The sequence below is a fragment of the Phyllosticta citriasiana genome, assembly GCF_038021145.1.
Source record: "Phyllosticta citriasiana strain CBS 120426 chromosome Unknown IWZ02scaffold_6, whole genome shotgun sequence".
Lineage (NCBI taxonomy): Eukaryota > Fungi > Ascomycota > Dothideomycetes > Botryosphaeriales > Phyllostictaceae > Phyllosticta > Phyllosticta citriasiana.
The window spans coordinates 1221610-1247087 of NW_027117283.1; the positions used below are offsets into that span (position 1 = coordinate 1221610).

At 55.4% G+C, this 25478-nt stretch overlaps 11 protein-coding genes across 11 annotated transcripts; 6 read left to right on the forward strand and 5 right to left on the reverse strand.

Annotated features, from left to right (window-relative positions):
* Positions 1–570: 570 nt before the first annotated feature.
* On the forward strand, positions 571–1467 carry IWZ02DRAFT_432901 (uncharacterized protein; the record flags this gene model as incomplete). The annotated part of the gene is made up of 1 exon (XM_066766246.1): positions 571–1467. One exon carries the CDS (start codon positions 571–573, stop codon positions 1465–1467), a length of 897 nt encoding a protein of 298 aa, XP_066623129.1.
* Positions 1468–2043: 576 nt separating this feature from the next.
* IWZ02DRAFT_377427 (Ribokinase-like protein) lies at positions 2044–3136 on the forward strand (the record flags this gene model as incomplete). The annotated part of the gene is made up of 3 exons (XM_066764949.1): positions 2044–2129; positions 2153–2279; positions 2333–3136. The coding sequence occupies 3 exons, from the start codon at positions 2044–2046 to the stop codon at positions 3134–3136; spliced, it is 1017 nt and encodes a 338-aa protein (XP_066623130.1).
* Positions 3137–3471: 335 nt separating this feature from the next.
* On the reverse strand, positions 3472–5169 carry IWZ02DRAFT_377368 (TAFII55 protein conserved region-domain-containing protein; the record flags this gene model as incomplete). Its single annotated transcript, XM_066764947.1, has 1 exon — positions 3472–5169. The coding sequence occupies one exon, from the start codon at positions 5167–5169 to the stop codon at positions 3472–3474; it is 1698 nt and encodes a 565-aa protein (XP_066623131.1).
* Positions 5170–5311: 142 nt separating this feature from the next.
* Positions 5312–6526, forward strand: IWZ02DRAFT_258596 (uncharacterized protein). The gene is made up of 2 exons (XM_066763295.1): positions 5312–5979; positions 6042–6526. The coding sequence occupies exons 1-2, from the start codon at positions 5475–5477 to the stop codon at positions 6311–6313; spliced, it is 777 nt and encodes a 258-aa protein (XP_066623132.1). The 5' UTR covers positions 5312–5474; the 3' UTR covers positions 6314–6526.
* Positions 6527–7017: 491 nt separating this feature from the next.
* IWZ02DRAFT_258588 (uncharacterized protein) lies at positions 7018–7859 on the reverse strand. Its single transcript, XM_066763294.1, has 2 exons — positions 7327–7859; positions 7018–7216 (listed from the first exon to the last, which is right to left on the reverse strand). Exons 1-2 carry the CDS (start codon positions 7713–7715, stop codon positions 7102–7104), a joined length of 504 nt encoding a protein of 167 aa, XP_066623133.1. The 5' UTR covers positions 7716–7859; the 3' UTR covers positions 7018–7101.
* A 1020-nt stretch (positions 7860–8879) lies between these two features.
* On the reverse strand, positions 8880–10648 carry IWZ02DRAFT_258611 (plasma membrane snare protein-like protein). The gene is made up of 4 exons (XM_066763296.1): positions 9904–10648; positions 9594–9851; positions 9164–9533; positions 8880–9104 (listed from the first exon to the last, which is right to left on the reverse strand). The coding sequence occupies exons 1-4, from the start codon at positions 10377–10379 to the stop codon at positions 9045–9047; spliced, it is 1164 nt and encodes a 387-aa protein (XP_066623134.1). The 5' UTR covers positions 10380–10648; the 3' UTR covers positions 8880–9044.
* A 409-nt stretch (positions 10649–11057) lies between these two features.
* On the reverse strand, positions 11058–12596 carry IWZ02DRAFT_432907 (dTDP-D-glucose 4,6-dehydratase; the record flags this gene model as incomplete). The annotated part of the gene is made up of 3 exons (XM_066766247.1): positions 11058–12237; positions 12326–12470; positions 12527–12596. 3 exons carry the CDS (start codon positions 12594–12596, stop codon positions 11058–11060), a joined length of 1395 nt encoding a protein of 464 aa, XP_066623135.1.
* A 711-nt stretch (positions 12597–13307) lies between these two features.
* IWZ02DRAFT_432908 (splicing factor u2af large subunit) lies at positions 13308–15157 on the reverse strand (the record flags this gene model as incomplete). Its single annotated transcript, XM_066766248.1, has 4 exons — positions 13308–13561; positions 13615–13876; positions 13922–15007; positions 15059–15157. The coding sequence occupies 4 exons, from the start codon at positions 15155–15157 to the stop codon at positions 13308–13310; spliced, it is 1701 nt and encodes a 566-aa protein (XP_066623136.1).
* A 250-nt stretch (positions 15158–15407) lies between these two features.
* IWZ02DRAFT_450912 (DNA glycosylase) lies at positions 15408–17188 on the forward strand. Its single transcript, XM_066767494.1, has 3 exons — positions 15408–15820; positions 15871–16652; positions 16699–17188. Exons 1-3 carry the CDS (start codon positions 15726–15728, stop codon positions 17058–17060), a joined length of 1239 nt encoding a protein of 412 aa, XP_066623137.1. The 5' UTR covers positions 15408–15725; the 3' UTR covers positions 17061–17188.
* A 91-nt stretch (positions 17189–17279) lies between these two features.
* Positions 17280–19022, forward strand: IWZ02DRAFT_258726 (uncharacterized protein). The gene is made up of 2 exons (XM_066763298.1): positions 17280–17368; positions 17421–19022. Exon 2 carries the CDS (start codon positions 17551–17553, stop codon positions 18685–18687), a length of 1137 nt encoding a protein of 378 aa, XP_066623138.1. The 5' UTR covers positions 17280–17368; positions 17421–17550; the 3' UTR covers positions 18688–19022.
* An 894-nt stretch (positions 19023–19916) lies between these two features.
* On the forward strand, positions 19917–24012 carry IWZ02DRAFT_258720 (cortical protein marker for cell polarity-domain-containing protein). Its single transcript, XM_066763297.1, has 2 exons — positions 19917–23570; positions 23618–24012. Exons 1-2 carry the CDS (start codon positions 20132–20134, stop codon positions 23842–23844), a joined length of 3666 nt encoding a protein of 1221 aa, XP_066623139.1. The 5' UTR covers positions 19917–20131; the 3' UTR covers positions 23845–24012.
* The last annotated feature ends 1466 nt before the right edge of the window (positions 24013–25478 follow it).

Here is a 25478-nt window from a genome sequence, read left to right on the forward strand (position 1 = left end):
TAGCCAGTGTAGTTAAGCGCAATTTCGTTGTCCTCTTCAAAGCAATCTTCCATGACGTGATCACGTTGAATTTTCCTCATCCGAACTGTAGGTTTGCGCTGATGGAAGAGCATGGAAAAAGACATCCAAAGTTGGTAGAAGAATTGAAGTGGATACAGAAGGAAATGAGACCTCTAGGCAATGGTCGTCCGTCATCAAAGCTATGACAAGAGCGCAGTCGTTCGCCATTATAGCTGCGTTTAGGGAGCCATCGTCCGCTATCACAACGGCACCTGGGGAGCTGGTGCCCATAACGGCAGCTAGAACCAGGGAGTATCATTTTTTCTAGCACCTCCTGGTTAGTGAGCCACCAAGGACCCCCCCTCCGAATCGAACACGTCTCACGACTGAATGTTCTGGGCAGTACTTTCGAGTTCAATCCAGACCCATGGCTTGTGATTGCGCTTTGACACCGCAGGGGGCTGAGGTGACTGCTTTCCAACCGCCGAATGTCTTTGGTGCCCGCCGCCAACCAACTCCAGCACTACAACCTTTTTGACCCACCAAGACTTATCTCACAACGACTCAAAAATGGCATTCATGCCAACTCCGACCTCATGTCCTAATTTCGAAGAGCACCGCTCTGATTGTCAGTCTGCGGCGGAAGAGTTTCGCGAAGTCGTCTCATCTGAGCCGTCCGCCAACGACACCAAGGCTCTCGAAGCCCACCTGCGCATGCAATTCCACTCCGCCGAGAAGTTGATTCATCTCCTGCACATCGAAATTGACGACCGCCGCGAGATCAACGAGCTGGACATTGAAAAGATCTGGTACCTCTCCGACACTATCGCCGGCACCATTCAGCTGCTTAACGAGCTGCTGAAGTACTCCGAAAACATCAAGCAATTCCTTGAGCGCCACCGTGAGCTGGCGAGGCGCCACGACGAGAAGGAGGCGCGTTCAATCAAGTGGAAGGCTCGCTGCGACGCGGTTTTGGACTTTTGCGGCTTGACGTCGTTTGTTGCCGACATCAAGACCAAGATGGGCAAGGATGACGAGTCCAAGGACAAGAGCAGGTTCTCGGTTCGGCATGAATACAGCGTCAAAGCCGAAACTACGACTGACTCTGACAACAACACACTCAACGCTTCTCACAACATCCGCGCCGACTACAAAAAGCCCGAAGATCGCGACCTCTTCTCCAGCAATGCTACGCACTCCACATCTAAGGTCAACTACAATAGTCCGACCAACACTTACAAGGGCCCCATAGAGCACGAGACCTGCGCCTCCCTCGGCATCGGTTGCGCCGACGACTTCGATCTCGCTCTGCAGATCATCAACAAAAACTCGATCCAAATTGCCCGCCACCGCGGCATTATGAAGAAGAAGCTGGAAGACCTCACGGCAGGTAAGTGGCAGGTTGGATTCAGAAAGGACCTCAGGAAGCGCGGCGTCATGCCTTTTTCTCCGGCTTCGACGAGTTGAGGAGCCACCAGCTATTGCCATTGGGTTATTCATGATTTGGTGGCTCAGATTGGACATGGATGGATGCCCTTTGGCCGGATTGAGCTGCGACTTTGATTGAAGATCATGGTGCAAGCTACCAAAGCAGGAGCATACGCGGCCTTTGGTCTGTTGGATTGTCCAACATGTTGACCTGGGCTAAAGGAAGGGAAAAAATGATCAGGAAAGGAAAAGGCTTGAGAAGACCTCAAAGCAGACACGATTAGCCCCAAGAAACGGAAGTGTCAAGTCATCAGTACTAGAGATTCTCGTGAAGCCATTGATGTTGTGAGGTGCAGGTGGTGTACCGGCGGAGATCATACGGACGTCAACAACGCCACAGCTGTGGCTTGCCTCCAGCCCCGCTATGACGTGGGCAGTCCGACAGCACTTCCATGTCGGGAGCTTCCTTCCAATCCATCCTCACCACTTCAACACACGACTACAATACCTCGCCTGCTTCTTATGCTGTCCTCTTCTAGCTTGCAAAGTAATCTGCAATTGCCCTCCTCCGTCTACGAACGACAATCCATTGCATAAGCTCTATATTCACGAACCATGGCGGCCTCTTCAAGAAAAGAGCTCTTGTTCAAGGTGTCCAAGATGGTTCCGCCCATGCTCGAGAGCTTCCACAAAGGCAAGCAGTCACCAAAAACTCATGTCCAAGCTCCTGTTGGGGGCTAACAGACATAGCAGGTCAATTGGGACGAGTAGCCGTCATTGGAGGCAGTGAAGACTACACCGGCGCACCATACTTTTCCGCCATGGCCTCCGCAAAGCTGGGCGCAGATATGGTATGTCTACTTCCTCTCCAATGTTTCTCAATATCCCATTGATGGTGGTCCAGTCCCACGTCATTTGCGAACCCGGCGCTGGCGCCGTGATAAAAACCTACTCGCCAAACCTGATGGTGCACCCGTACATGCGCCAATCGAAGAACGCAGGCAGCGACGAGACGGCGTCGAGGGTGAGCGAGCAAGTCATCTCGATGCTGCAACGGCTGCACGTGGTCGTGATCGGGCCCGGCCTGGGGCGCGACCAGCTGATGCAGGACGTGTGCGCAGCTGTTATCAAGGAGGCGCGCGCGCGCAACATGCCCTTCGTGCTTGATGCCGACGGTCTGTACCTGGCGCAGACGCGGCCCGAGCTCGTCCAGGGCTACAAGGAATGCATCCTGACGCCCAACGTCGTCGAGTTTGGGCGGCTGGCGAAGGCAAAGGGCATCGACGTGAGTAGCGGCGATCCGACTAAGCTGTGCAAGAAGCTGGCCAAGGCCTTTGGCGGCGTCTTGATCATCCAAAAGGGCGCGCAGGACTACATTTCGAATGGCGAGTTTACGCTCGTTGGAGACGGCGAGGGCGGCTTGAAGAGGAGCGGTGGCCAGGGCGACACTCTGACTGGCAGCCTGGCGACCCTGTTGGCCTGGCGCAAGGCCTACTTGGACCGCATCTGGGACCACGATGGTGACCTAAGCGCGAGCGAGCTGCTGGCTCTGGCTGCGTATGGTGGCAGCTCCATCACGAGGGAGGCGTCAAGGTTGGCCTTCAAGGACAAGGGCAGGGCGCTGCAGGCCAGCGACTTGACCGAGCATGTGCACCAAGCCTTTTTGAACATCATTGGAGAGCCAGGGTCCAAGGCGGCTAAGATCTAAGGTGTTGAACTGTCAACTTGGTGGGGGAAGTAATTGAGGAGGACGAAGACGAGGTCTATGAATTCTACCAAAAGCAACAGCAGATAGTTGATCACATTTTTAAAACAAACGCACGATACGCGGAGGCAGCAAGATAAAAGAATGCCGATTTCGTATGAACTGATATCAATTGTATCCTCAGGAACCCCAATGCCCAGTTTTGATCTGAGAACCCCCATCCTTTCAACGCCATGCCATGTCCACGCAAGAAAAGCCCACGTACCATTCGAAAAGGGTATACCACGGCAAAGATGAAAAAGAATGATGCGAACCAGCACCATCACTCAACGCTGCTACTACTCATCATCATCATCGCCCAGACTAGCCTTCTTGAGCTCCAAGTCGCTCATCAAGCTCTTAACCTTTGCCATGAGGCGCTGCTTGAGCAACGGATTATTCTGGCGCTCCATCTGCTGCTTGGCATTGTCGACCTCGCGCTTGAGGTCGGCCACCTCCTCGCGCAGCTGTGCCTTCTCCTCTTGCGCCGCCAGCGCCGCCTCGTCGATTTCGTCGTCCTCGTCGTCATCGGCGTCGGACCCGGACGATACCTCTTGCTCCGTGTCGCCGCCGGCCGCCGACGCGCCGGGCGTCTCGCCTTCGGCCCCTGTGGGCGTGCCGACTTCGAGGTCGCCGCCGAGAGCCTGCGCTGCGACAACGTGCGCGGCGTCGATATCGTTTGCGGTGGGCGGCGCTTCGACGCTGGCCATGGGTTCGTCTTCGGCTTCTAGCTGCTGCTCCATCAAGGCCGTAAGGGCGTCTGCGTCGACATCTTCGCCCTCGGCGTCGAAGAGATGGCCCTCCTCTTCCACGGTGGATTGATCTTGTTGCGCCAATAACGCCTCGAAAGCGCCAACGTCTTCGTCAGGCTCGTCGGGCTTGTTAGGGTCGACAAGCTCATAGACTGATTCGCCGCCGGCCTCTTTAGCTTGTTTGTCTGCAGTGAGCAATCTTTCGAGCTCCTCTTCCACAGCGTCTATGACGTGGCGGGCCACACGCGGACGGAAGCGGCGTTTGCGTACGTAGTGCATGGGAGGCGTGAGACCGTGTGGGTATTGCCACGTCTTGTCGTCAATCTCCTTGGGAAGCGGCTTGGTTCTCGCATCCTCCTCCTTATCCACTTGCGCCCAGACTAGCAGAAGCTGGCAAATATCTGTCGTTTTGTACCAAGCACCTTTTCGCTCCCAGCTTTTCATTCCCTCAACCACACACGGTAGATCAAGCAACGATGCCGCGTAGTGATGTCCTTTGATGGTGACGCAAGCTCGCCGACCGTCTCTGTCAAAGAAGCGAAACGAGACGTCTGCGCCTCCTTCCTTAAGGGACACACCAATCTTCTTCTCACTGATGGCTTTGGCAAGATAATCGCAATCCGGGCCGGGCATCATTCGCAGTATGAAAGCATGTTCAATGGAGGGGTCTTCCTCTGCTTCATCGTCCTCGCTGTCGTAGCCGTAGCCTGGCAAACGCGGCGGCGGCTTTCCCGCATGCTTGACCTTGATCCTCGTCACCGTTGGAGTCTTTGGCTGCGTATTCCGAATCTTGAGAGACATTTTTGTGTTCGCAGCCGCGGCAGCAGGGAGCCCCGTCTTGAGCGACAGAGATGGCTTCGTCTTCTTGGCCGAGCCCGTTGCGCCATCTTCTCCACCCTCATTCTTCCTCTTGCGAGACTGCTTTGGACTGGTGGGCTTCACAGCAGCGGCGGCACCTTCGCCGGCAGCCTTTTCCTTGTCAGCCTTCTTTGTGTATTTCCGCTTAGGTTTTGCAGGCGCGGCGGGTTGCGGTGCAGGTGCAGGAGCAGCAGCAGGTGGTGGTGGTGCTGGTGGATTCTCGCTGACGGGCGTATTCTGCGCGGATTGGCCGCCCCATTTGATCTTGATCTTGTTGCTGCCACCAGGAGTCTGCGCGCTGGGCGTTTGGACGGAGGGCGATTGAGCTGCAGCGTCAGACGCGCCGGCGGGTCCAGACTTGGATCCGGATTTGAGCTTGAGCTTCATGATTGTCGGTCGTGGGTTGTCTGGAGATGACATGTCGGGATGAGACAGCAGCGACAAATAGAGTTTACAAGGTCGTGAACAGTCCGGCGGAAGGCGCCACCCCGATGCGGTTCAGTTGTGAATCTCGTTCTGACTGCCTCAGAAAGACGGGTGACGTCCGTTCAGAGCCGCGCCAAGACTTGATGCGCACTGGGGCGGGAGCTCTGCACTACCAACTCACTACGCTCCCATCCTCAACAGCCACCGCAACCTTTATCCTCGCAACTCCAGCATGATCTGTCGATGATAGCTCACCCTCTGCCATAATGTCTGCTCAAGAGCTCCACGCCGCATTACTCCGACCCGCTATCCTCCATATTCTACGCGCCGCTGGCTACCACAGCGCGCGTCCCTCAGTCGTCGATGCCGTCTCCGACATTGCTGCGCGATACATGCTTCTGCTGGCTCAGCGCACCGCCTACCACACGTGGAGCAATCACAATGATCCGGTACCGACCGTGACTGATGTGCGCATGGCCTTGTCCGATGCCGGCTTGCTCATTCCGTCCATGACGGGTGCCGAAGAGGCTTGGAAAGAGGTGCTTAGGAAGCCCTTGTCCGAGTATCCAGAACGCAACGGCATGCGCATGAAGGAGGCGCGGCGGCGAGATCTGGAAGACACGGCCGACGTCCGCGAATTCATCGATTGGGTCATGGGCCCGGCGAACAAGGAAATCATGAGAGTGGCAGGATTGGATGTTGGTACAGGTGCTGGCAAACCATTGGACGTGGCTACAAGTGCCAACGCGTTGAGAGAGGACTACTTGACGGGTGCGTGGAGACTAAACCTATCTTTCACACAGCTTTTCGTCCGAATGCTGACGAGACAACAGCGCTCAAAAAGAAGCACAGCAAGACAGGCGAAGAGTCACGCTTCCAGGGAACTGTCCTCGGCATTCCGGCAGAAGACAAGCACGTCCGCATCGAAGGTGGGCCTGAGTCGCTTCACGACTGGATCAAGCAGACGTCGGACAAGGCCGCCGCAAAGGCCGAATCATCAACAAACGGCAGCAGCAAGAATGGGAGGCAAAAAACACCCGAGCAGACACCTTCGCCCCTGCCGCTCACGAAAACCGAGGACGAGGATGCCGTCATGGAGACTTGAGCGTCCGAAGCCACGAACTCGAGATTTGAACAAAATCCCTCTTCACCCCTGCCTTGCCACATCATGTTGGTCATGCGCAACACGGGTGTGCAATCGACGCTTCCATTATTCGCCGCGGCAACTCAAATATCGACACCCGATTCCAGTCCTAGACAAAGGGCAACCGCCCGCTTCATCGACGTAGTCATAGCCATGGTTTGGCCCTCTCTAGCAACCCTGCAACACACATCGCCAGGCACGGAGAAGAACTGTCCAAGCAGGACTGCAATGTCGCGCTCAAATTCATACTACCGACATCCCACTTCGCCAGTACTAGTCGGTGCAGAAACCGAGCACGCTCTCACGTTGAGAAAGAGCTGCGCATCTTTTGGCGGGACGCCAGGATGAAGGGCGGACAGGGGGTGTTGGTTTGGCTTTCGGGGACAGTCAGCTGCACTGTCTCATTTCTATCTGAGATGCCACACGGCGAGAGGGCAATAGTAAAAGGGCAGACAGAGAGAAATGCGGGACACCACTAGGCAAACAGGTGGCATGTTCGGACGGAGAAGCTGGCAAAAAGACAGTTGGTGGGCTGTCTGACTGAACCAGTAGTGGCATTGGCATAACGGAAGCCTCAATCATTCCCGGAGCCAACGAACTCCATTTTTCCTCTATTCGAGTATCTTTTCTCTTGGTAAAGCTTCTATGTATTGTCTGATTCCCCCTCCGTCTTTTTCACTCAAGCCACCGTCCGCCAGTTGTACCGAAGCCAGTCATTTTCCAATTCCCATTCTTCGCTCAATCCCGCTTTAGGACACCGGATTCGCCGGGCCTCCTCTCTGCCCCAAAACGCCGCCGACATCAACGTCGTGCTTCCTCTCCTCCTTGACGGCCTCGCGCAACGGCGCCTGCTCCGCCTTTTTCCTGCACCACGAAAACAACTCGTCAGCTGTCATCCTCAATATTCGAACCCATCAAACCCGCACGAGACAGCAGGAATCAAAGTAGATGAAAAGAAGAGGAGACAAACTCACCGTCCCAGATCCTCCTCAGTCCCCAGCCCCCCCGCTCCCGCGGCGCCACTCTTCCCCTGCCCGCCGACCACCGCATCAGCAACGGCGCCTTCGCCCGGCGCTGCCATTTTCTCCTGGTCGTCGCGCGAGTCGCCTTCAGCTGTCGTTTTGTCTGCTTCGGCTGCGGTGCCGTGCACGCCGCGCGCCAGCGACGTGGGGACGCCCGATGATGATGATGATGGGGCGGACGAGGGCGTGCGGTGGGCTTCGGCCGAAGAGGAGTTTGTGTTGGGTGTGTTGGAGGAAGAGGTCGTGGTGGATTCGGCTGGGTTGCGGGAGACGGGGTTGTTGGATTGCGCGTAGGCGGCGGATGTGGGGGGTTGCTGGGGTGCGGAGGAGGAAGAAGACATGTTTGTCGTTGTCGTTGTTGTCGTTGTTGTTGTTGCTACTTAGGAAGTCTTTGTCTTTGGGGTGAAGTGTTTGAGTGAGAGAGAGGTGAGACGTCGTGTCGGTTGGATTCGCAGATGAGCTCTTCGTTAGGACGTCCTAAGGGTCGCAAGCTCGCTATGTGGTGGATGGCGAATTTTGTCTCTGGTTGTCGGGCGCGGATCGAGAAGAGACAAGCAAGTCGCTCGCAGAGGTGTGAACCAAGGGAAGTGGGAAGATAGTGAGCAATTCTGAATGCCAAAAGGTGTGCTTTATGCGCAGGGCAATATCTTGCGGTCGTTCAAAGGAAAATGTCTGAATCTAGTGTAAAAAAGAGCCCAGTCGTGAGTGTCGAGATGATGTCGAAAGTGGGCTGTCGAGTGGCTCCAGTCAGAAAGAAGGAAGGCGGGGAGGAAGCGCGCCTGGGTGCCGGAATGCAGGCAGTGACGTATGCGGGGCCAGGGCCAGGGCCAGGGCCATCCACCCGACGCCTCCCTCACATCGGATCTGATCTGATAAACGACACCACCGCACCCAATTGATCATGACCTTTTGCAAGACAGTTCATCAATAAATCATCTTTCCATCTAGCTGCCCATATCGCCTTCCACCTCAATCCGCGTCAATCGGGTGCCCCGGCCCAACAACAGCAACAACAACTTTAGAAACACAAAAAGCAGCTTCATCATTATAAGTAATAAGAATTCCACCAATCATACACTGTGCACCTGAGTAAGCGTAGTTACGCATTGGTACAGCTTCTCCCAGTTATGAAGCTAAGCAAAGTCATGCGGCTGGTTGGTATCAGGCGCTCATTGTTGTGCGTCGAACTCGAACCTGGGTACGATTCCTCCTCTCCCCTGCCTCTCCCTTTCTTTTCTTTTTGAATCTCGCGTCTCGCTCTGTTCTTGTTTGTTGAAGGCGTCCATATTGCTTCGTACAACACGTCCAAATTGGTAGCTAGTATGATTCAAGTGTGCCATGCGTTGTAGCTAGGGAGCGTGTGGTTGATCAATCCGTGGCCTACCCAAATACGGAAGCAACTATATCACGGCCGCGTCTAAGGGCAGTTCACGATTGCAGAACACTTGTAGCGACGAAAAGAGGTTGGAATACGATGAAATGGATTTTTGTCTAACAAAACGAGGACAAAAAAAAGCCAAGATCCCTCATAAGCAGAGATTAGGTGGTAGTCCTAGTCATGCCCTTCCCAAAAAAGACGAAAAGGAGATAAATTGATAGCCGCAAAACGCCGTCCCTTGCAACGATTTTCCTTGAGCAGGTAAACGTAGCTTGATCTTCCAACAATTCCATTACTTGATGCGTTCCAGGCGAGCACGGTTCATGGCAATCTGGTCGTCGACCTTGTCCGTCTGTGAAAGGTCGTCAGCAATCCGAACGTGCCGTGAAATTTGGTAGAATTTTGTCTCACCTTCTCCGTGATCCTGGTGATGTGCCTGTTCTGCTCGTCGACCTCCTTGCCCATGGCGCCAGCTAGGCCCTTCAGACGGCCGGCCGCACCGTGGAGAGCGTCCAAATTGGAATCGATTTCGTTTTCCATCTCGTCGTCCTCAGAGTCGGCCTCGAATTGGTACTTTGACCGCTCGGCCAGGTTACCCTTGCCACCGGCGCCACCTGAGCCACGCAGGTCGCGCTGGAATTGTTGCTGACGCTGGCTGGACTGGTAGGCAGCAGCGCGGGTGGCGTCGCGCTCGTCACGCTCGCGGCGGTGCGTCTCCATAATGGCTTCGTCACGCTGATTGCGGCGCTTAGACGCCGTGAAAGGATTGGAGACGTGCATGCTGCGTTACAATCAGTCGTTGCCAACGGGGCGCGGCGATGCCGCCAAGACGGATACATACGCAAACATGGACTTGTTCAGAGTCTTGAGCTCGCGAGCCTTTTCCTCAGCAAGCCTATTCTGGTTTGCCGAAAGGTCAAGGTTGCGCTCCGTGTTGTGGATGCGCTCTCCTTGAGCGCCCAGACGACCGAGAGTGTCTCGTCCGGTCTCTTCAGCCTGGGCAGCAAGGCGCAGAGCGTTTCTCGTCGAGGAAACATCCTGCTGCTTCATGAACCTGATTTGTTGCTTGGTGGACTGAATGTCCTCCTCTTCTTCCTCCCTGCAAAGCCAGTCAGCCATTGTTTCATTGTCACAGTATTCACCAAACTCACTCAGCAGTCAGCTTGCGCTCAGCGTAGCTTCCGTAGCCGCCGCTTTCGCCACCGAACCCAGCCGTACCAGAGACGCCGCTCTGCGCAGCTGGAGGCGGTGGTGCCTGCTGGATTCTTTCGGCAGCATTGCCAAAGAGCTCTTGTCTTCCAGTATCGTCGGCGGAGCCCATGCCGCCGTAACCACCAGCCCGGGCGGAACCACCACTGGAGCTTCCGCCGCCGAATCTGTCCTGGCCGTATGCGCCAGCGCCTCCGAAGGCACCACCACTGCTGCCATAGCCGCCAGGGGGAACGGGGGTCTTTTCGGCACGTTGCTGGGGATTTGGGCCGCCGCTGTAGGGCGGAGGAGCAGCCTGCTGGGCATAGGGATTCGAGGGCGCAGGCGACGAGCTGTTGGACTTCCGGTTGCCGAAGAGGGCCTTGCGGTTGGAGTCGTCGCCGGCGGCTTCTTTGTCCTTTTTGCTAAAGAGACCCATGGCGGGCGATCGATGTGTAGGATGTGGGTAACGGGAGGGTTGTGGGGTCGATGGTTGAGGGGTGGTTGGTGCTGCGAAGGGCACCGGCGACAAGAGGGAGAGATGGACCCTTTCTTTGGGCGGTGGCTGAGGGCGATGACGAGATGTCAAGGGTGAAGGAGGATGAGAGGGAGGAGAGCGACGATTCTGCTCTTAGGACAAAATACGGATACGTGAGGCAGTGCAGGTCTCAGTCTTAGCCTCTCCTAAAGCCCCCCCCCCCCTTCTCTCTCTCTCTCTCAGCCCAGGTCCCGTCCAGGTCCAGGTCCAGGTCCAGGTCCAAGCCCGGGCAGTCAAACCGAACGGGGGCTTCCGCGCTACCTTCCGCTTCCGCTTTCGCCGCAGCCGCCGCGGCCGCGGCCCGTCTTGGCTTGGCCGCCCTCTCGTGAGTCTCGTCCCCAACTGTTTGACCTTTTCTTCAAACGGTCGCTTAGCTCTTCTTCATCTTATCAATTTGGCGCAGTATCATGTAAATGGCATTGCACTACGTATACACTGCATCTAATTCCCTCCTGCTGCTCCACCAACATCAAGTGTGACCACAACTGAACAATGGAAGAAGTGATCAGCCTCCCGAAACTCTGGTCCAACAAGATGCAACGCGATGGGGTATCGGTACAACTCTACAAATGCTCGCTTCTACACCGTCCCGCCAGACGCCTGCAGATGGAATAGCGCTCGATCATTCCACGTGTACTCGTCGTCCTCTCCCGTCGTCGACTTCTCGTCCAATGCAGCGTGCTCCTCTTCGGTGAATATCTCATTCCCTTCCACGACCGGAAATGGTGTCAGAATTCTGCCAATGTCTCCCCACCACACCTCCCCGAACTTGCGGTACCAGTCAACCGTAATCTTCAATCCTTCGTCGAAGCTGGTCCTTTGTCGCCACCCTAGTTTGGCGAGCTTCGTGCCATCAGTAGCGTAGCGATGGTCGTTGAATGGACGGTCTGTCGTGTGCTCAATCCACGCAGAGAATTCGCGAGGACTGGAGCTCGGAAGACCGAAAAGCTTCAACAGTCGATGACACAGATCCAGGTTCGATATTTCATCACGAGATGCGACATTGTAGATTTGGCCGATGGCGCCCTTGTGGAAAATTGTGTCGAGCGCGTCCGACACGTCTCCCGCGTACAGGTACCGGCGTGTCGGCGAGCCGTCTCCGTGCAGCAAGAGCTTGCGGCCTCGGTGCAGCAACATTGCAAACTTGGGAATAATCTCTGTCGCAAAGTGGCTATTAGCATCCACATTGCGAATCATTGGTCGGTTGGAAGACATACTTTCCGGGAACTGGTGTGGCCCGTAGACATTGTTGGACCGCACGATTATGACCGGGAGCTTGAAACTCTTGTAGTAGGCGTTGACCATCATTTCGGCCGCTGCTTTGCTGGCCGAGTACGGGTTTGTGGGGGCGAGCAAACTGCTCTCAATGAGGTCGTCCCTGTCGGATGCCACCTCGCCATATACCTCGTCGGTCGAAATGTGTATAAATCGCCGGATTCCATGCGCTTTGGCGCTCTCGAGCAAAACGTGCGTGCCATAGACGTTGGTGTTGGTAAATTGGTAAGAGTTGCCAAAACTCAAGTCGACATGCGACTGGGCCGCAAAGTGGAAGATGGTGTCAATGTTGTGCGTGCGAAGGCAGTGCATGACGTCCGCTGGGGACGTGATGTCACCCTGCACAAAGGTAAAGTTGGGGCAGCCATCCAGGATCCGAGTGTTGTTGAGCGACGCGCAGTAGTCCAGCTTGTCAAAGGACAAGACGTGGTAGTCTGCCGGGTATGTCAAGACGAGATGGCGAACAAACCAGCATGCGCTGTTCCTGTCGTTAGCTGTGCAGAGGTCGTAGGGGAGCGAGCGCATCGCGCTCCACTCCCCGGATCCACAGTCGCGTGGTCGACTCGACGTACATGAATCCCGCTCCTCCAGTCACCATGATATTCCGCGTGTCGGAGTGCGGCTCGAATGCGGTCGAGCCCTTGAGCACCGGCGCCTGAGTCCATATTGCGGCATCGACGTAGGTCCGGGGGTTGAGGACCGTTGAGCTTCGGCGACCTGGTTTGCAGTCAGCGCCGCTACTGAGCGGGCCAGTGAGCGACGGCAGAACTCACGAGAGCGCCTGCTGGCGGCTGGCGGGACCAGGTCATCCGGAGCGGGAATGTTGTTGACCTTGGTTGCCATTATACGGGCGGTGCGGGCTGGAGTCGCACGTTGTCCTGCCGAGGGAACAGGCTCCGCGGTGAGATCATGCTAGGTGTAGCATCGGACGTGTGCAAAAGGGCGCATAATAAGACCAAGGTCGCAAAACTCAACCGCGGCGTCTTGAGGTCAGACAAAGCCGCAAAAGGCGCGTCCAGTAAGCGAGATGTCGTATGTCCAACCACCGAATCCGCCTCACCCCCTCCGACGCATCCTTCCCAACGCCCATGTCACCCCGTACCGTCACCAAAAGGCACAGGTCAGACGGTTGGAGCTTTTGTGCGGGGATCACCGGTTTCGAGGTGCGCATCTTGATCTGGATCAATAAACAGACGTTTCGGCTATGATGAGAGCCGCATTGATCTGGTACTGTTACTACTTGGATATTCTCATCCGCACCTTTGCTCGCCATTCCTCAAACTCGCCACCTTCCAATTCACTCCTCGTCCGAATGCTTTTAAATAACTGCTAACCAAGCCGCAGATTTTGACTGACACAACTAGGAAAGCCCTGCCTTTGGCTACTCCTCGAACCGCCCCATTCAGTGCTGTCTGGGCTCGCGTTCAATAGAGCCTATTTACCAACCCCGCCGCGCATGGAACCCACCAAGCGTTGCTGAGCGCCGCTTCGCTGGCGAGACCTCTGTTGTACCCTTTTGATTTACCAAGCGTCGACGTCAAAATACTCCTGCAATCATGTCAGCAAGGTCCTTGTCAATGAATCTCTGGAAAAGCGAACCTCGCTGAAAAACGTCACCACAACGGTGCGGTCCGCAAATTTCCTGCCGGCTAAAGCACGGAGTGCCTTTTGCGCCGATTCAGGGGTGTCGTATTTGATGTAGATTTTGCCGACGCCCTTTTCTTCCTTGCCATGGAGGGGTCTCGGGATCTTGAGATCCACGACTTGGCCGTACTTTTCACACTCCTCCTTAACATCCTCGCAAATTTCTAATTTTGTCAGTCAGTTTGTGATTCATATGAATCATCCATAGTTGACTTACCGTCGTACTCGTCCTTGTCCATCAATTCCTCAGCAGTGACCATGTTCAGGAGCATTAGAACTCTGCCCTGCTCGACATCTCCTGAAGAAGTACCAGCCAGCATGGACATGGCACTGACACCCATCTCAAGTCCAGAGGCTTGCTGGAGACCGACGCATGCTTTTTGGACCTTGATGTATTGGTCGCTGATTTGCATATTGTTCAAGCCTTCAACGGCAATGTCAGTGGCGGCGGGATCGAGATATTCGCAAAAGGCAATACCCTGTCCATGTTAGTAGAGCTCCTGCAGTTGCCAGTAGACTCTTACCCTGGACTGGTCCGTGCCACTGTCCTTGACCATGGCGAATGCCTTGAGCTCTCCAAAAGAGCCCAGCAGCTCGTGTGCTTGCTCTTCCATGAGGGCAGTTGGCAAGTTTGTGACCATGATCTTTTGCGGGCTGTCCTTGACCTTGTTGGAAATTACACCCTCTTGGTGCTCCTCCTCCTCAGCTTGTGCCGGAACGATGTAGTCCTTGGGACGGCGGATGACAAGACCAGAGGCAGCACCGTTGCTCGATCCGTTTGTGGCGCTGTCTGCCTCCATAGAAATGCCGTCCAATGCCAGAGCTGTTGTAGCATCCTCTGGCGTCTTGAATTCCAACAGCGCAAAGGTGCGGTCTTTTGAGATCTGAGCAGAGGTACAAGGGTCCGGGCTCGAGATGACGTTGAGGTGGTTAAGCTGGAGATTGAAAAAGTCTTGAACGGCCTCATCGTTGACGTGCGAGGGGATGTTGTAGACGAAGAGACGCTTTGACTGGCGGGCGTTGGATGCCTTTAGGGCGGAGGCATTGGCAGAGCCAGCAGGCTGGTTCATGAAAGCCTGCAGACGGCTGGGGTCCATTGGCTGTTGGCGAGGAGCTCCAGGTAGGGGAAACATGCCAGAAAGCTTGGCCTGTTCAGCCGTTACGTTCTCGTATCCCGGCGGCTTGATATCCCACTGCGTCATGCGTCTCTTGCGCTCCAGAACCGAGACGACATTGGTCAGGTCTGGAGTAGGCTCTCTCTTCTTGGGAGGCGGCGTTGCACTCCTTCTCCTGCCGCCACGGCCACCAGCATCATCATTCCTGTCTCGGTCTCTCCTGTTGCGTCCACCGCGGTCGTCGAACAGATCGCGGTCCCGGCGCGACGGCCTCTCGTCGTCATCTCTTCTATCCCGCCTGGAGCCACGGTCCCTGTCCCAGCCACGCTCCTCACGGTGCCGATCTCTGCCACTGTAGCGCTCCTCGCGTTCGCGTTCCCGGTAATCGCGGCTCGAAGAGTAGGTGTCTACCTCGTAATCGCGCCTGGAGCGGTGACCAGGCGACCTCGAGCGGCGACGGTCGCGGCGGCGCTCATCTCGATCACCGCGGGACGACTTGTAAGCTTGTCAGTAGGGGCTCGTCAAGGTAAAATGTCGAGGCCTTACGTAGTAGTCGCGCGAGCGGCCGCCGTCTGAAAAGCTACTGTTGGTAAGCTGTTTTGAGAAAGGCAGGAGAGAGCGATGCGGACCTCTGTCACCATTCATCTTCAAGGATGCAGCGCAACCCAATTGTATGCGGTGAAGTGCGCGACGGTGAAGGTCGCCGAAATGGTGAGGCGCTGGCGAGCGGAAGTGGACGGTGTAGGAAGAGCAGTGTCGCGGAGCTGGCCAACACGCAAAGGTGGTTGACGGGCGTTGCCGTCTTGCCCGCGCTAAACTCATTCAACGATGGAAACTTTGACTGCCCGTAGCCCGTGCACGCGGCCAAGAAGACGCGCTTGAGTCTGCTCACCGCGACTCGAGTCTCTTCACCAAAGCGGCAACTCTCGACAAGGACATTTCATGCTTATTCCTGGCTAAATACCCCAGAAGTCTCTCCCGCGAGCCCACGCAACGCGTCCAACGGCACCACGGGCAGCCAAAACGCGTCCAAGTGGCGTCGCGTCCTGCATTTAGTCTCGGGCGGAGACTGGCCACTGAGCATTCCTCTTTGCCTTCTTGATCACTCGTCCTGTCATCCACGAAATCTATTTGCAAACTCTTGCGTTGACAAGCTTGTCCTGCCTTTATCATCTGACAGTTGTGAACCCTTCGTCTGCTCCCATCTTCTGCCATGGGCAACCTCCGCATTACAGAATGGCAAAGATTGCCAATCAGCTTGACGGAATTGTGCATTAACACGACTTTGCGCTGTGGGCAATCATTCAGGTCTTACCTTGTATCTACGCGCCTCTTGTTTGCACTGACACTCGTCCTAGATGGCGCAAATCCGGCGACGATGAATGGTCTTGCGCACTTCACGGCCGCATACTCTCCCTCCGCCAGGATGCCGACTTCCTCCACTACCGCGCGATATTTCCCTCAAAGTCCAATCATCTCTTGCCCACCCCACCGCCTTCTGCGACCCCATCGGCGGCCGAGTCCCCGAGTCCGGAGGGCGACGACACATTGGCTCTGATCGAGCATTATTTTAATCTTCAGCCAAATCTTGGCCAGCTGTACGAGGAATGGGCGACCGCGGATAAGAATTTCAAGAGAAAGGCCCCGAAGTTCACAGGAGTACGGATATTGAAGCAGGACGCGTGGGAAGCACTTGTGGGATTCATCTGCAGCAGCAACAACAATATTGCGCGTATTTCGCAAATGGTGGAAAAGCTGTGCACAAACTATGGACCGTTGATCGGGCACCTGGGCCAAACTCCTTACCATGACTTTCCTCCAGCATCGGCATTAACGGATGCCAAGGTCGAGCAGCACTTGAGGCAGCTTGGCTTTGGATATCGGGCCAAGTATTTGTACCAAACGGCGCTCATGGTTCAAGACAAAGGCGAGGCATGGCTTGATGGTTTGAGAAACCCAGAAAGTCCTGTGCTGGGTGCTGAGCCATGTTCCGGTGGAGAATTCACAGATGGGGGGCGGGAGGGCTACAGAGCTGCCCATGAGGAGCTCCTGGCGCTCCAAGGCGTTGGACCAAAAGTCGCCGACTGCGTCTGCCTTATGGGTCTTGGATGGGGAGAAGCCGTACCCGTCGACACTCATGGTAAAGTCTTTAGTACCTCCATGCTTCGACCGCTAACCAGATGTAGTCTGGCAAATCGCCCAAAGAGACTACAAGTTTGGAAAGGGCAAGCACAGCAGCCTGACCAAAGCCACCTACGACGCGGTCGCAAACAAGTTCCGCAGTCTGTGGGGAAAGGAGGCTGGCTGGGCGCACTCTGTACTGTTCGCGGCTGATCTAAAGACTTTCTCTGAAAGACTTGTAGCCAAAGTGGAGGACAAGGAAGAGAAGATTGAGGTCAAGGTCGAAGAGGAAGACGTCGCCATTACCTCAAAGACTGAGGAGAAAGTCGTGATTAAGAAGGTGAAGCGGGAGGCAGAAGATGAGCACCAGACGGTTGAAGTTCAAAGCAGGACGACCAAGAGGACGAGAAGAAGTAGAGCGCGATAGGCGCATCTCTCAATTGCAGTCGTATGACAGGTCGCTGTGAGAACGAGAGCAGAACCAGGGTTCAGTGGGAAACATGTTTCGGCTCTGTTAGGGCAGCCATGCAGGCTGAGGTAGCGGGGATCACCTGCAACCTCAAGGACCTGGACCCCAGCCTCCAGCCTTCCAGCCATTCTCCAAAAACTACCACCACCACCACCCACCTCGCCATCGCTACCAAACCTCCACCTATTCAAGCCGGCGCAAAGGCGCCTCTTTGTACCACCTGAGATCCTCTGACCAAACACCTGAGACCAGAGACGATTCGAGCGGTGCGCAGCAGCCAGTGTCCGACCTATTACGTCACCTCACCTCGTTTGACAGCCAGGACTCGGACCGCCGCGACAACTGCTCGTCTGCTCCCAACATTTCGATCTGCGCGCCCGGTGCATGTTGACACAAACCTGCTACAACTGGATAGGCGGATCTACGGGCTCATTGCGCTTCAGTCACCATGTCGAGCTCGGCGCAAGCAAAGGCGCTTCCGCGTTATTTTCGAAACGACCAAGCTCTCACCAAGAGAGATGCCTTCAAACAGCTGGCAGCTTCGCTCGATCGCTTGATCAACAACTATCCGCCGGATAAGATCCCTCCTGGCGGCGGCCTATACTATGGCCCAATCAGTGTGTCGTTCCTCTTTTTCCGCCTCCAACAGCTCTACCCCGAAATGCTGGTGGGCGAACATCCGCTCGGCACCTGGTCCGCAGCCTACCTTGAGCTTGCTCAAAAGTCGATGAAGGAATACCCCGGACCCAGCACCAGCAAATGCGGCATCAGCGACGACATCATGTGTCTCCTGGCCCTTGGGGCAGCTTCGGCAAAGGATGCAGACATGGCCAAGTCTCTGTGCGACTATGCTGCCATCGCAATCGACGAGGAGGCTGGTAATGAGTGGCTGTACGGACGCGCCGGATACCTGTACCTGTTGCGCTTGGTGAGGGCCTCTTTTGAAGATGACGAGGAGACGACGATCATGATTGACGACGCCGCGGATGAGGTCATTGAGGCCATCATGGACTCTCCTCGACCGTGGAAATGGCATGGAAAGGCTTACCTCGGGGCTGTCCACGGCACCATTGGCATCATCACGCAAATCGTCCTCACCGATCCCGGCATGGCACCCAAGCTGGAGGCCGACCTTGGTGCTCTGCTCAGCTACCAGTACGAGAGCGGCAACTGGCCATCATCCATCCCGCCTGGCAAGGACCGACTCGTGCAGTTTTGTCACGGCGCGCCGGGCGTGGTCGCGTCGCTCCAGTCGATCCGCCAGTATTTCCCAAAGCTGCAAGAGCGCATGGACAGGGCCATCAAAAAAGGCCAGGAGTGCATACTGGAGCGCGGTCTCTTGACAAAAGAACCGTGCTTGTGTCACGGCATCTCGGGCAACGCGCTTGCGCTTGACGACCCGCACTTCGAGCACTTTCTCACTTTTACGACTGGCCATGAGATCAAGCAAATGGACAAGGAAGGCATGATGGAGCGCAGCGATGACCCATCGGCGCTGTGGTGCGGCGAAGCCGGCCGAGCATGGACCTGGGCTGTAGCAGACAAACACCTGGAGAAGCGGTTCTTGGGCTACAACGACATTTGAGAATGGAACGGCTTTTTCCCCCTGCGACGACTGGACGACTGTTACGAGATTATGAAATTGGATACCGAGGACATGGCGCGTGGGGTTTCGGTAAGGGTCGTTTGCTGGGGGTACGATGGCAGCGGCTCATGTGGGCCTGAAACCGTGGGACGCTGCGGCATTCAAGCATGCACGGCAGGTTTCGGAGGATTCAAGTGCTGCAGCAGCGGCAGTGGTACTAGAGAGGCTAGCATTATGAATCGACAGTTTTGGTCTATGGGGCGCAAGGTTGGTCAGTGAGCGAGCTGTGGAGCATAGACGCGGCGGTTGAGGCTGAGACGCGACGGGAGGCGTCAGCCGTGACGGAGGCTGTGGGCGGGTAGATGCAGGAAGGGAGTTGCACAACCAGCCAAGGCGCAATCACGGCACACACACACACACACACGTAGGTTATCTTGATAGGAACGGCGGTGGTGTTGACGACTACCTATGGCTGCCACGCTCCCGAGCACGCAGCGGCGAAGCAAGGAAGAGGAATGGCATGCCATGTTCAAAACAACGGAAGCCAACAGTGGAGGGAGGAACTGGAGATTGCGGCTCGCACATGGGTGCACCTCGGGAGAAAACATCATGTGGTCTTCTGCAGGTCCATGTCGTCTGCAAGTGATTCCAATGCCTAGGAGGACCATGTTAGAGTTTGCCCGCCGTGGCAGCGCGGGCGGGAGCCACGTCGAGTAGCCCAGCTGCTATGCCATAGTCGTCGTGGTGGATGAGCCCCTTGCAGCTTTCCCGTTGTGTCCGTACGGGCTTTTTTTCATCTCCTGCCTCGAGCGAGCGGTGGCGCGAGCGACGCAGCAAGACTGGAGCCAAAACCAAAACCAAAGCCAAAGCCAGAGCCAGAGCCAGAGCCAGAGCCAGAGCGCAGCCGACGCAGATGCGGCCAAGGACCCAGAGCGACGCCAGTGCAGAGCCAGACAGACCCGGACACGCCCGTCCGTGTCCTGTCTGTTTTCCTTCTCCTCCTCCCTGACCCATCCTCCTCCAACAGCCCAGGGCCCTCAGTCATTCCACAAACCTTCTCCCGCAGTTGCTGCCGTCACTCGTTAACCGATCGAAACGATCCTTTTTCTCTCTCTTGCATCATTCAACCAATCCCATTCTCACCACAGTCACTCGTTCCATCCTGTCGCAACCCCCCCCCCCCCAGACCGGCCTGCCCCTGCGAGTCTCAGCTCCCGGCCCTTCTTCTAACGTTTCCGCAAATCTGTTCGTGGACCCCGATTCGCTGTCATCCTTCAGATCTCTCATCTGCTGTCAAACCCCCCCCCCGCGACATGTCGGGCTCGCTACGATTTTGATCCTCTCGTTATCTCTTCTGCTTAGTCGCCGTCGCGCTTAGTCGTCGCGACTCCACGCTCTCTCCCGACTGACGTCTTCACCTACCTCCTCGCTGTCGGCCACGGCTATGAGGTTCCACTCCTCATCGCCAGGCTCCCCGGCCGGCAGACTCGTCCTCCTCCTTCTGACCTCCCTTTACGCTGTGCCGCTGTGCGCAGCTGTCAACTTCACTGCAGCAACCTCTCTGAACCTAGACCTCGACTCCCTCGGCCATGTCGCTCTCGCAGGCAACTTCGACGCTGTCTCCGTCTACGAATGGGTTGGCCAGAACCAGGCAACCTACACCCTTAACGGCAGCCAGTCAATCCTCTCGCGCTTTCCAAACGGTGTCTTCGCCCACATCGCTCAAGGCGACGCAAACATTAACGCCATGTGCCCCTGGGTGAAGGATGGCCAACTCCAGGGCATCGTCATTGGCGGCAACTTCACTAGTCTCGACAACCAGGCCGCCCAGGGTGTTGCCTTGTTCAACCCCAACACCTCACAAGTCACGCCCATTTCAGGTCTTACCGGCAGCGTCAAGAGCTTGTACTGTGACTCGGAGTCTGGCATCGTCTACATGGGCGGTTTCTTCAACGGCGAAAATTCAACAAACGCCATTGCTTGGGCCGACGACAAATTCAAGGACCTCCCCTTTGCCGGTTTCAATGGACCCGTTTACTCCATTGTCAAGGACTACGACGGGCATTTGCTTTTCGGTGGAAAATTTGACGGGCTGGGAAATACAAGCTCGCCCGCCCAGAAGGACAAGCAGGTCATTCCCTTGGGTGCCGGAAACATCACGGCAAGCGGTTCCTCGTCGACCGACGGCTTTGGCGATCCGAAGAACATTGTTTGCAAGACAGGCCAAGGTGGCTCAGGCAACGTGTGGCTCTTGGAAGACAACACTGCTGGATACTGGAAGGCCGAGTTTCAGTTTGGGTTCCAGCCAACCAAGTTACGTCTCTACAACACCAACCAGGATGGCCGCGGCACCCAGACCTGGCGCTACACTGCGCTGCCAGACAACGGAATCATGAACTTCACGTACATCGATTCGGACGGAAAAAACAAGAGCTGTGACGCCCGATGCCCGTTACCCCAAGGCAATACGACGTACCAGGACTTTCGCTTCGTCAACAAGGTTGGAATGAATTCGTTTCGCATCGACATTTCGGCCTGGTATGGAAGCGGAGCAGGCCTCGCCGGTATCGAGTTGTATCAAGATGACATTTACGCTTTTGCGATTAACTCGTTCAACGAGCCAACTTGTACCAGCGTCAACCAATCAGCTCAGGCAACTACCACCGGTGATTGGCAGATCGAACCTTCACACTCGAGCAGCTCCGAATGGCTGTCTGTCAACTTCACGGCCGGCGAGACGGTCAACAGCAGTTCTGCGTCGGTTGTTTTCGAGCCCAACATTCCTGAAGCTGGCGATTATACAGTCCTTCTCTACACTCCGGGATGCAAACAGGATGACAGCTGTGACCAGCGTGGCATTGTTAACATCACTGGAACCGTGAGAAACAGCAGCAGCACCTCGTCGAGCGCGCCCATTTCGACAACCCTTTACCAGACCAACTACTACGACAAGTATGACACGATCTACTACGGCTACATTGATGAGATTTCGGGGTCTTTCCGTCCCTCAATTACCCTGACGCCCGCCGATGGTCAGACCGGTCCGTTGAACGTTGTTGCCCAACGCATGCGCTTTGAGCTCATGAGCGCAAACTCTGGTGGCCTCAACGGTATCTACGAGTATGATCCAAGTATGGGAACCGTCAGCGAAGACCTTTCCACTTCCGCCATCAACGCCGCTGGCAAAAGTCTGGGCGACGAGGCAGTCATAAATGCCATGGTTACAGACTCCAACGCTGTGTTCCTTGGCGGCAATTTCTCCAGCACCAACGTCAGCAACATTTTTGCGATTCGCGACAACACTTCCGTGGCCCTTGCAGACCGCGGACTCAACGCCGAGGTTCACGCCTTGTACCTGAATGGCTCGGAGCTCTACATTGGCGGCAATTTCACCAACACTGCTGACAACAACTTCGAGGGCCTGGCTGGTGTCGCAATGTACTCGATTTCGGACAATACGTGGTCTGCGCTTGGCGCCGGTGTGCAGGGCAGCGTCATCAGCATCGTGCCTCTGCAGCTCAACCTGACCAGCGGGAGCCCCGAGTATGTCATTGCAGTTAGTGGTGACATTACCGAGGTGAATGCCTTTGGAAGTAACGAGACGTTCGCTGTCGAGGGCGTTGCGCTGTGGTCTCCATCGAGAAAGAATTGGGTCCACAACCTTGAAATCGCCTCCATCTCCGTAGCTGGACGCTTTTCGGCCATGACGGAAGTTCCTGGAACTGAGCCGCTGTATGCTGGTTCCATCTCGTCCCAGTCCGTCGAAGCTCGTGGCATTGTTTCTCTGCTCGAAGACGATGACACCCTTGGATTGTCGCCTTACTTTATCGACGTTACCAAGAACACAATCTCCAACTCGTCTGGTGTCACAACAGCCATGGTTTACGACGAAAACAACATCAACGTCACCATTCTTGGAGGTCAATTTACCGCCACTTCCTCGAACGGTACCACATTTTATAATCTCATTTTTATGGATTCCGCCAACAACAATGCCGTCACCGGCCTGACCAATGAGCTGAACGCCACGGCGACCGTCAAGACCCTTGCTACATCTGGCACTACGCTATACGTCGGCGGCCAATTCAGAGGCAATCTAACCAGCGCCCAAATCGACGGTCTGTTGGTCTGGGACCTGCAAAACAGTCAAGCTGCCTCTACTCAACCGCAATCTTTGGTCAAAGACGATGGCCAGGTCAGCGTCAATGCTGTTGCTCCTCGTCCCAGTTCGTCAAGCGTTTTCGTCGGTGGCGACTTTGACTCTGCGGGTGCTTTTGGCTGCCCTGCGTTGTGTGTCTACGCCACCGACCGTGGCCAATGGACATCTCCTGGTGGCAGCATTGAAGGCTCGGTTTCGTCTCTCTACTGGGTCTCGCAACACCAGCTCATGGTCGCCGGAAACATCACGGTTGGTGGAAATACAACGACGCTTGCCCTCTTCAACGCCAAGCAGTCCAACTTTCAGACTGTCGATGGTGCCAGCAATGTCCCTGGAGTCGTCAACTCCATGACGGCGGCCAACAGCGATGGATCCCGATTCTGGATTGCTGGGACAGCCACCAACGGCTCAAGCTTTGTCATGCTCACTGCGTCTGACCCCGCCGATTGGAAGAGCATCGGGTGGGCTCTTGGGGCCGACAGTGTCGTCAAGGGCATCCAAGTCCTGCCAGTGTCCAAGAATCACGACTCCTCGGACAAGATTGACAAGGACAAGGTCCTAGTGGTTCTCGGTGACATCAATTTGCCTAACGTTGGCAAGGTTTCTGCTGCCGTCTACAACGGCACCGAATTCTCTCCATTCATCCTGTCGACGCAAGGCAACAATCAAGGCAGCCTGTCGCAGATATTTGTCCAGAATCCGCAGAATGTCTTCAAGTCAAATGGTAAGCTTACCACATCTTCTGCCACGCACACATCTAACACGTTACAGGTGACAAACTGGCCTTGGGTCTCGTTGTACTTGTCTCACTGGCTATTGCTCTTGGGCTGACAATGGCCATTGTCGTAACCGGCATCATCGCCGAGCGCATACGTCGCAGAAAGGAGGGCTACATGCCTGCACCTACATCCATGGGCGATAAACACACCAACTTGAACCGCATACCTCCAGAGCATATTCTTGGAAATCTGGACAACCCGGGGCAAGAGCGCCTCTAGTCGATAGTGATGCCCCGAAAAGGAAAAATGCAGCAGTTGGCGTTCGCTGATTCCCCTTTCTTTTTCCCCCCTTCCGAGCAAGGGCGTAATGACGGCATGTACAGAAGAGAGTTGGAGAGAAGAAAGGGTCATTCAAAGCGTTGTGTTTTGATAGCAAGGCGTCACCGGCGGATTTTTCGTGTTCTATTACCCTTTTGAGTTTGTTTTCTTTTGCTTCGATTTCGAAGACTTTTCTCCCTTTTTTCAGTTCGTGTCGAAATCATCTGTCTTGGTTTGAGATTTACCGACCAGGCGGGATTCATAGAATCGCCGACATCGGAACGATGCATTGATGGATGGGATGGACGGAGGCTGGGAGGGTTCGGATGCATGTGCGAGAGCACGCTTCTTTGTACGAACTCGGGGTTTCTATTACAATCACTTTCTATCAATGCCGCCTCTGCCAATCTGCTGCCCTTTTCTTTTTCTCCTCTCTCTTCCCCCCTCTCTATCAAAATTTCCATATCTTCATCCCGCCCGGTTGTACGCGCGGTCCTCTCTCTCGCTCTCTCACTATCTCTTTTCCTTCCTCTTTACCACTGCTCGCCCGCGCGGGCCAAATAGTCGACCAACACGCTACCGGCAAAGGGCTGTTCGGCTTCACAAACCGTAAAAGTCGTACGGAAAGCCACTGTACCACTCGGTCAAGTATCCCACAGATAACGGGATGTCTCTGGACTGTCACCTGTTTGGCTGGATTGTACATGGACGGTATGGGATGAGTTGAGACGGGACGAGCTTTTTCTGCATTCCTTCCGTTTTAATCATATCTCCATCAGCACCACCGCCATCATTACCTTCACGATGACGCGTTCCACGGCCTATTCGCAAGGATTCGTCCGTCATGGTTGGCTTCGGCTTGGGCCCGTCGGCGGGGACAAAACGGGCAGAAAAGGGCAGGCGGACGTACCGTACCGTTTTAGTTCTTAATGTGTAGACCACGACCACGACCACCACCACCACCACTATTTCTCCTTCTTTCTCCACTTTGTTTCTCTTCTCCATGAGCTAGTATTCCTTTTCTCCGATTCGACTCGCTTCGATTCGGTTCGTCTAGATTTAGTAAGTTCGTAGTCTTTTGTGCCAGCGGTTTGTTGCTGTTGCTGTTGCTGTTGCTGTTGCTGTCGTTTTTTTTTATCGCAAAGCTGCAAGGCGCTTGACGTGTCTTTGACCGTCGGCAGTCTGTTGTGTCAGTCGGTTTTGTCGTTTTGCCACCTAATTTTGCTCTGCTGCTGCTGCTGCTGCTGCTGCCTTTCTACCCGATGCATCTCTGATGGCACTTGATGTCCGTTTCAATGGTTTGCCCGTTATGTTTATTTGCTTGTTTTTCTTGCGCTTTGACGGCATACCATACATGCGTTCTCTCTCCCTGCCTGCCTGTCTAGGTACCTGCCTCGATTACGACGATATCCACCGATCCATCCATCCGTCGCCGCCTCAACGCTCGCTCGCTCGCTTTGTTTGCGCTGGCTTGCGCTGGCTGGCTTGCACGAGCCCCATCGTTCACCGCGAACAAGCACAATACAACATAACACAACACAGCCGGACTCGACTCGACTGGACTCGACTCGACTCGACTTGCACGCACGCACGCA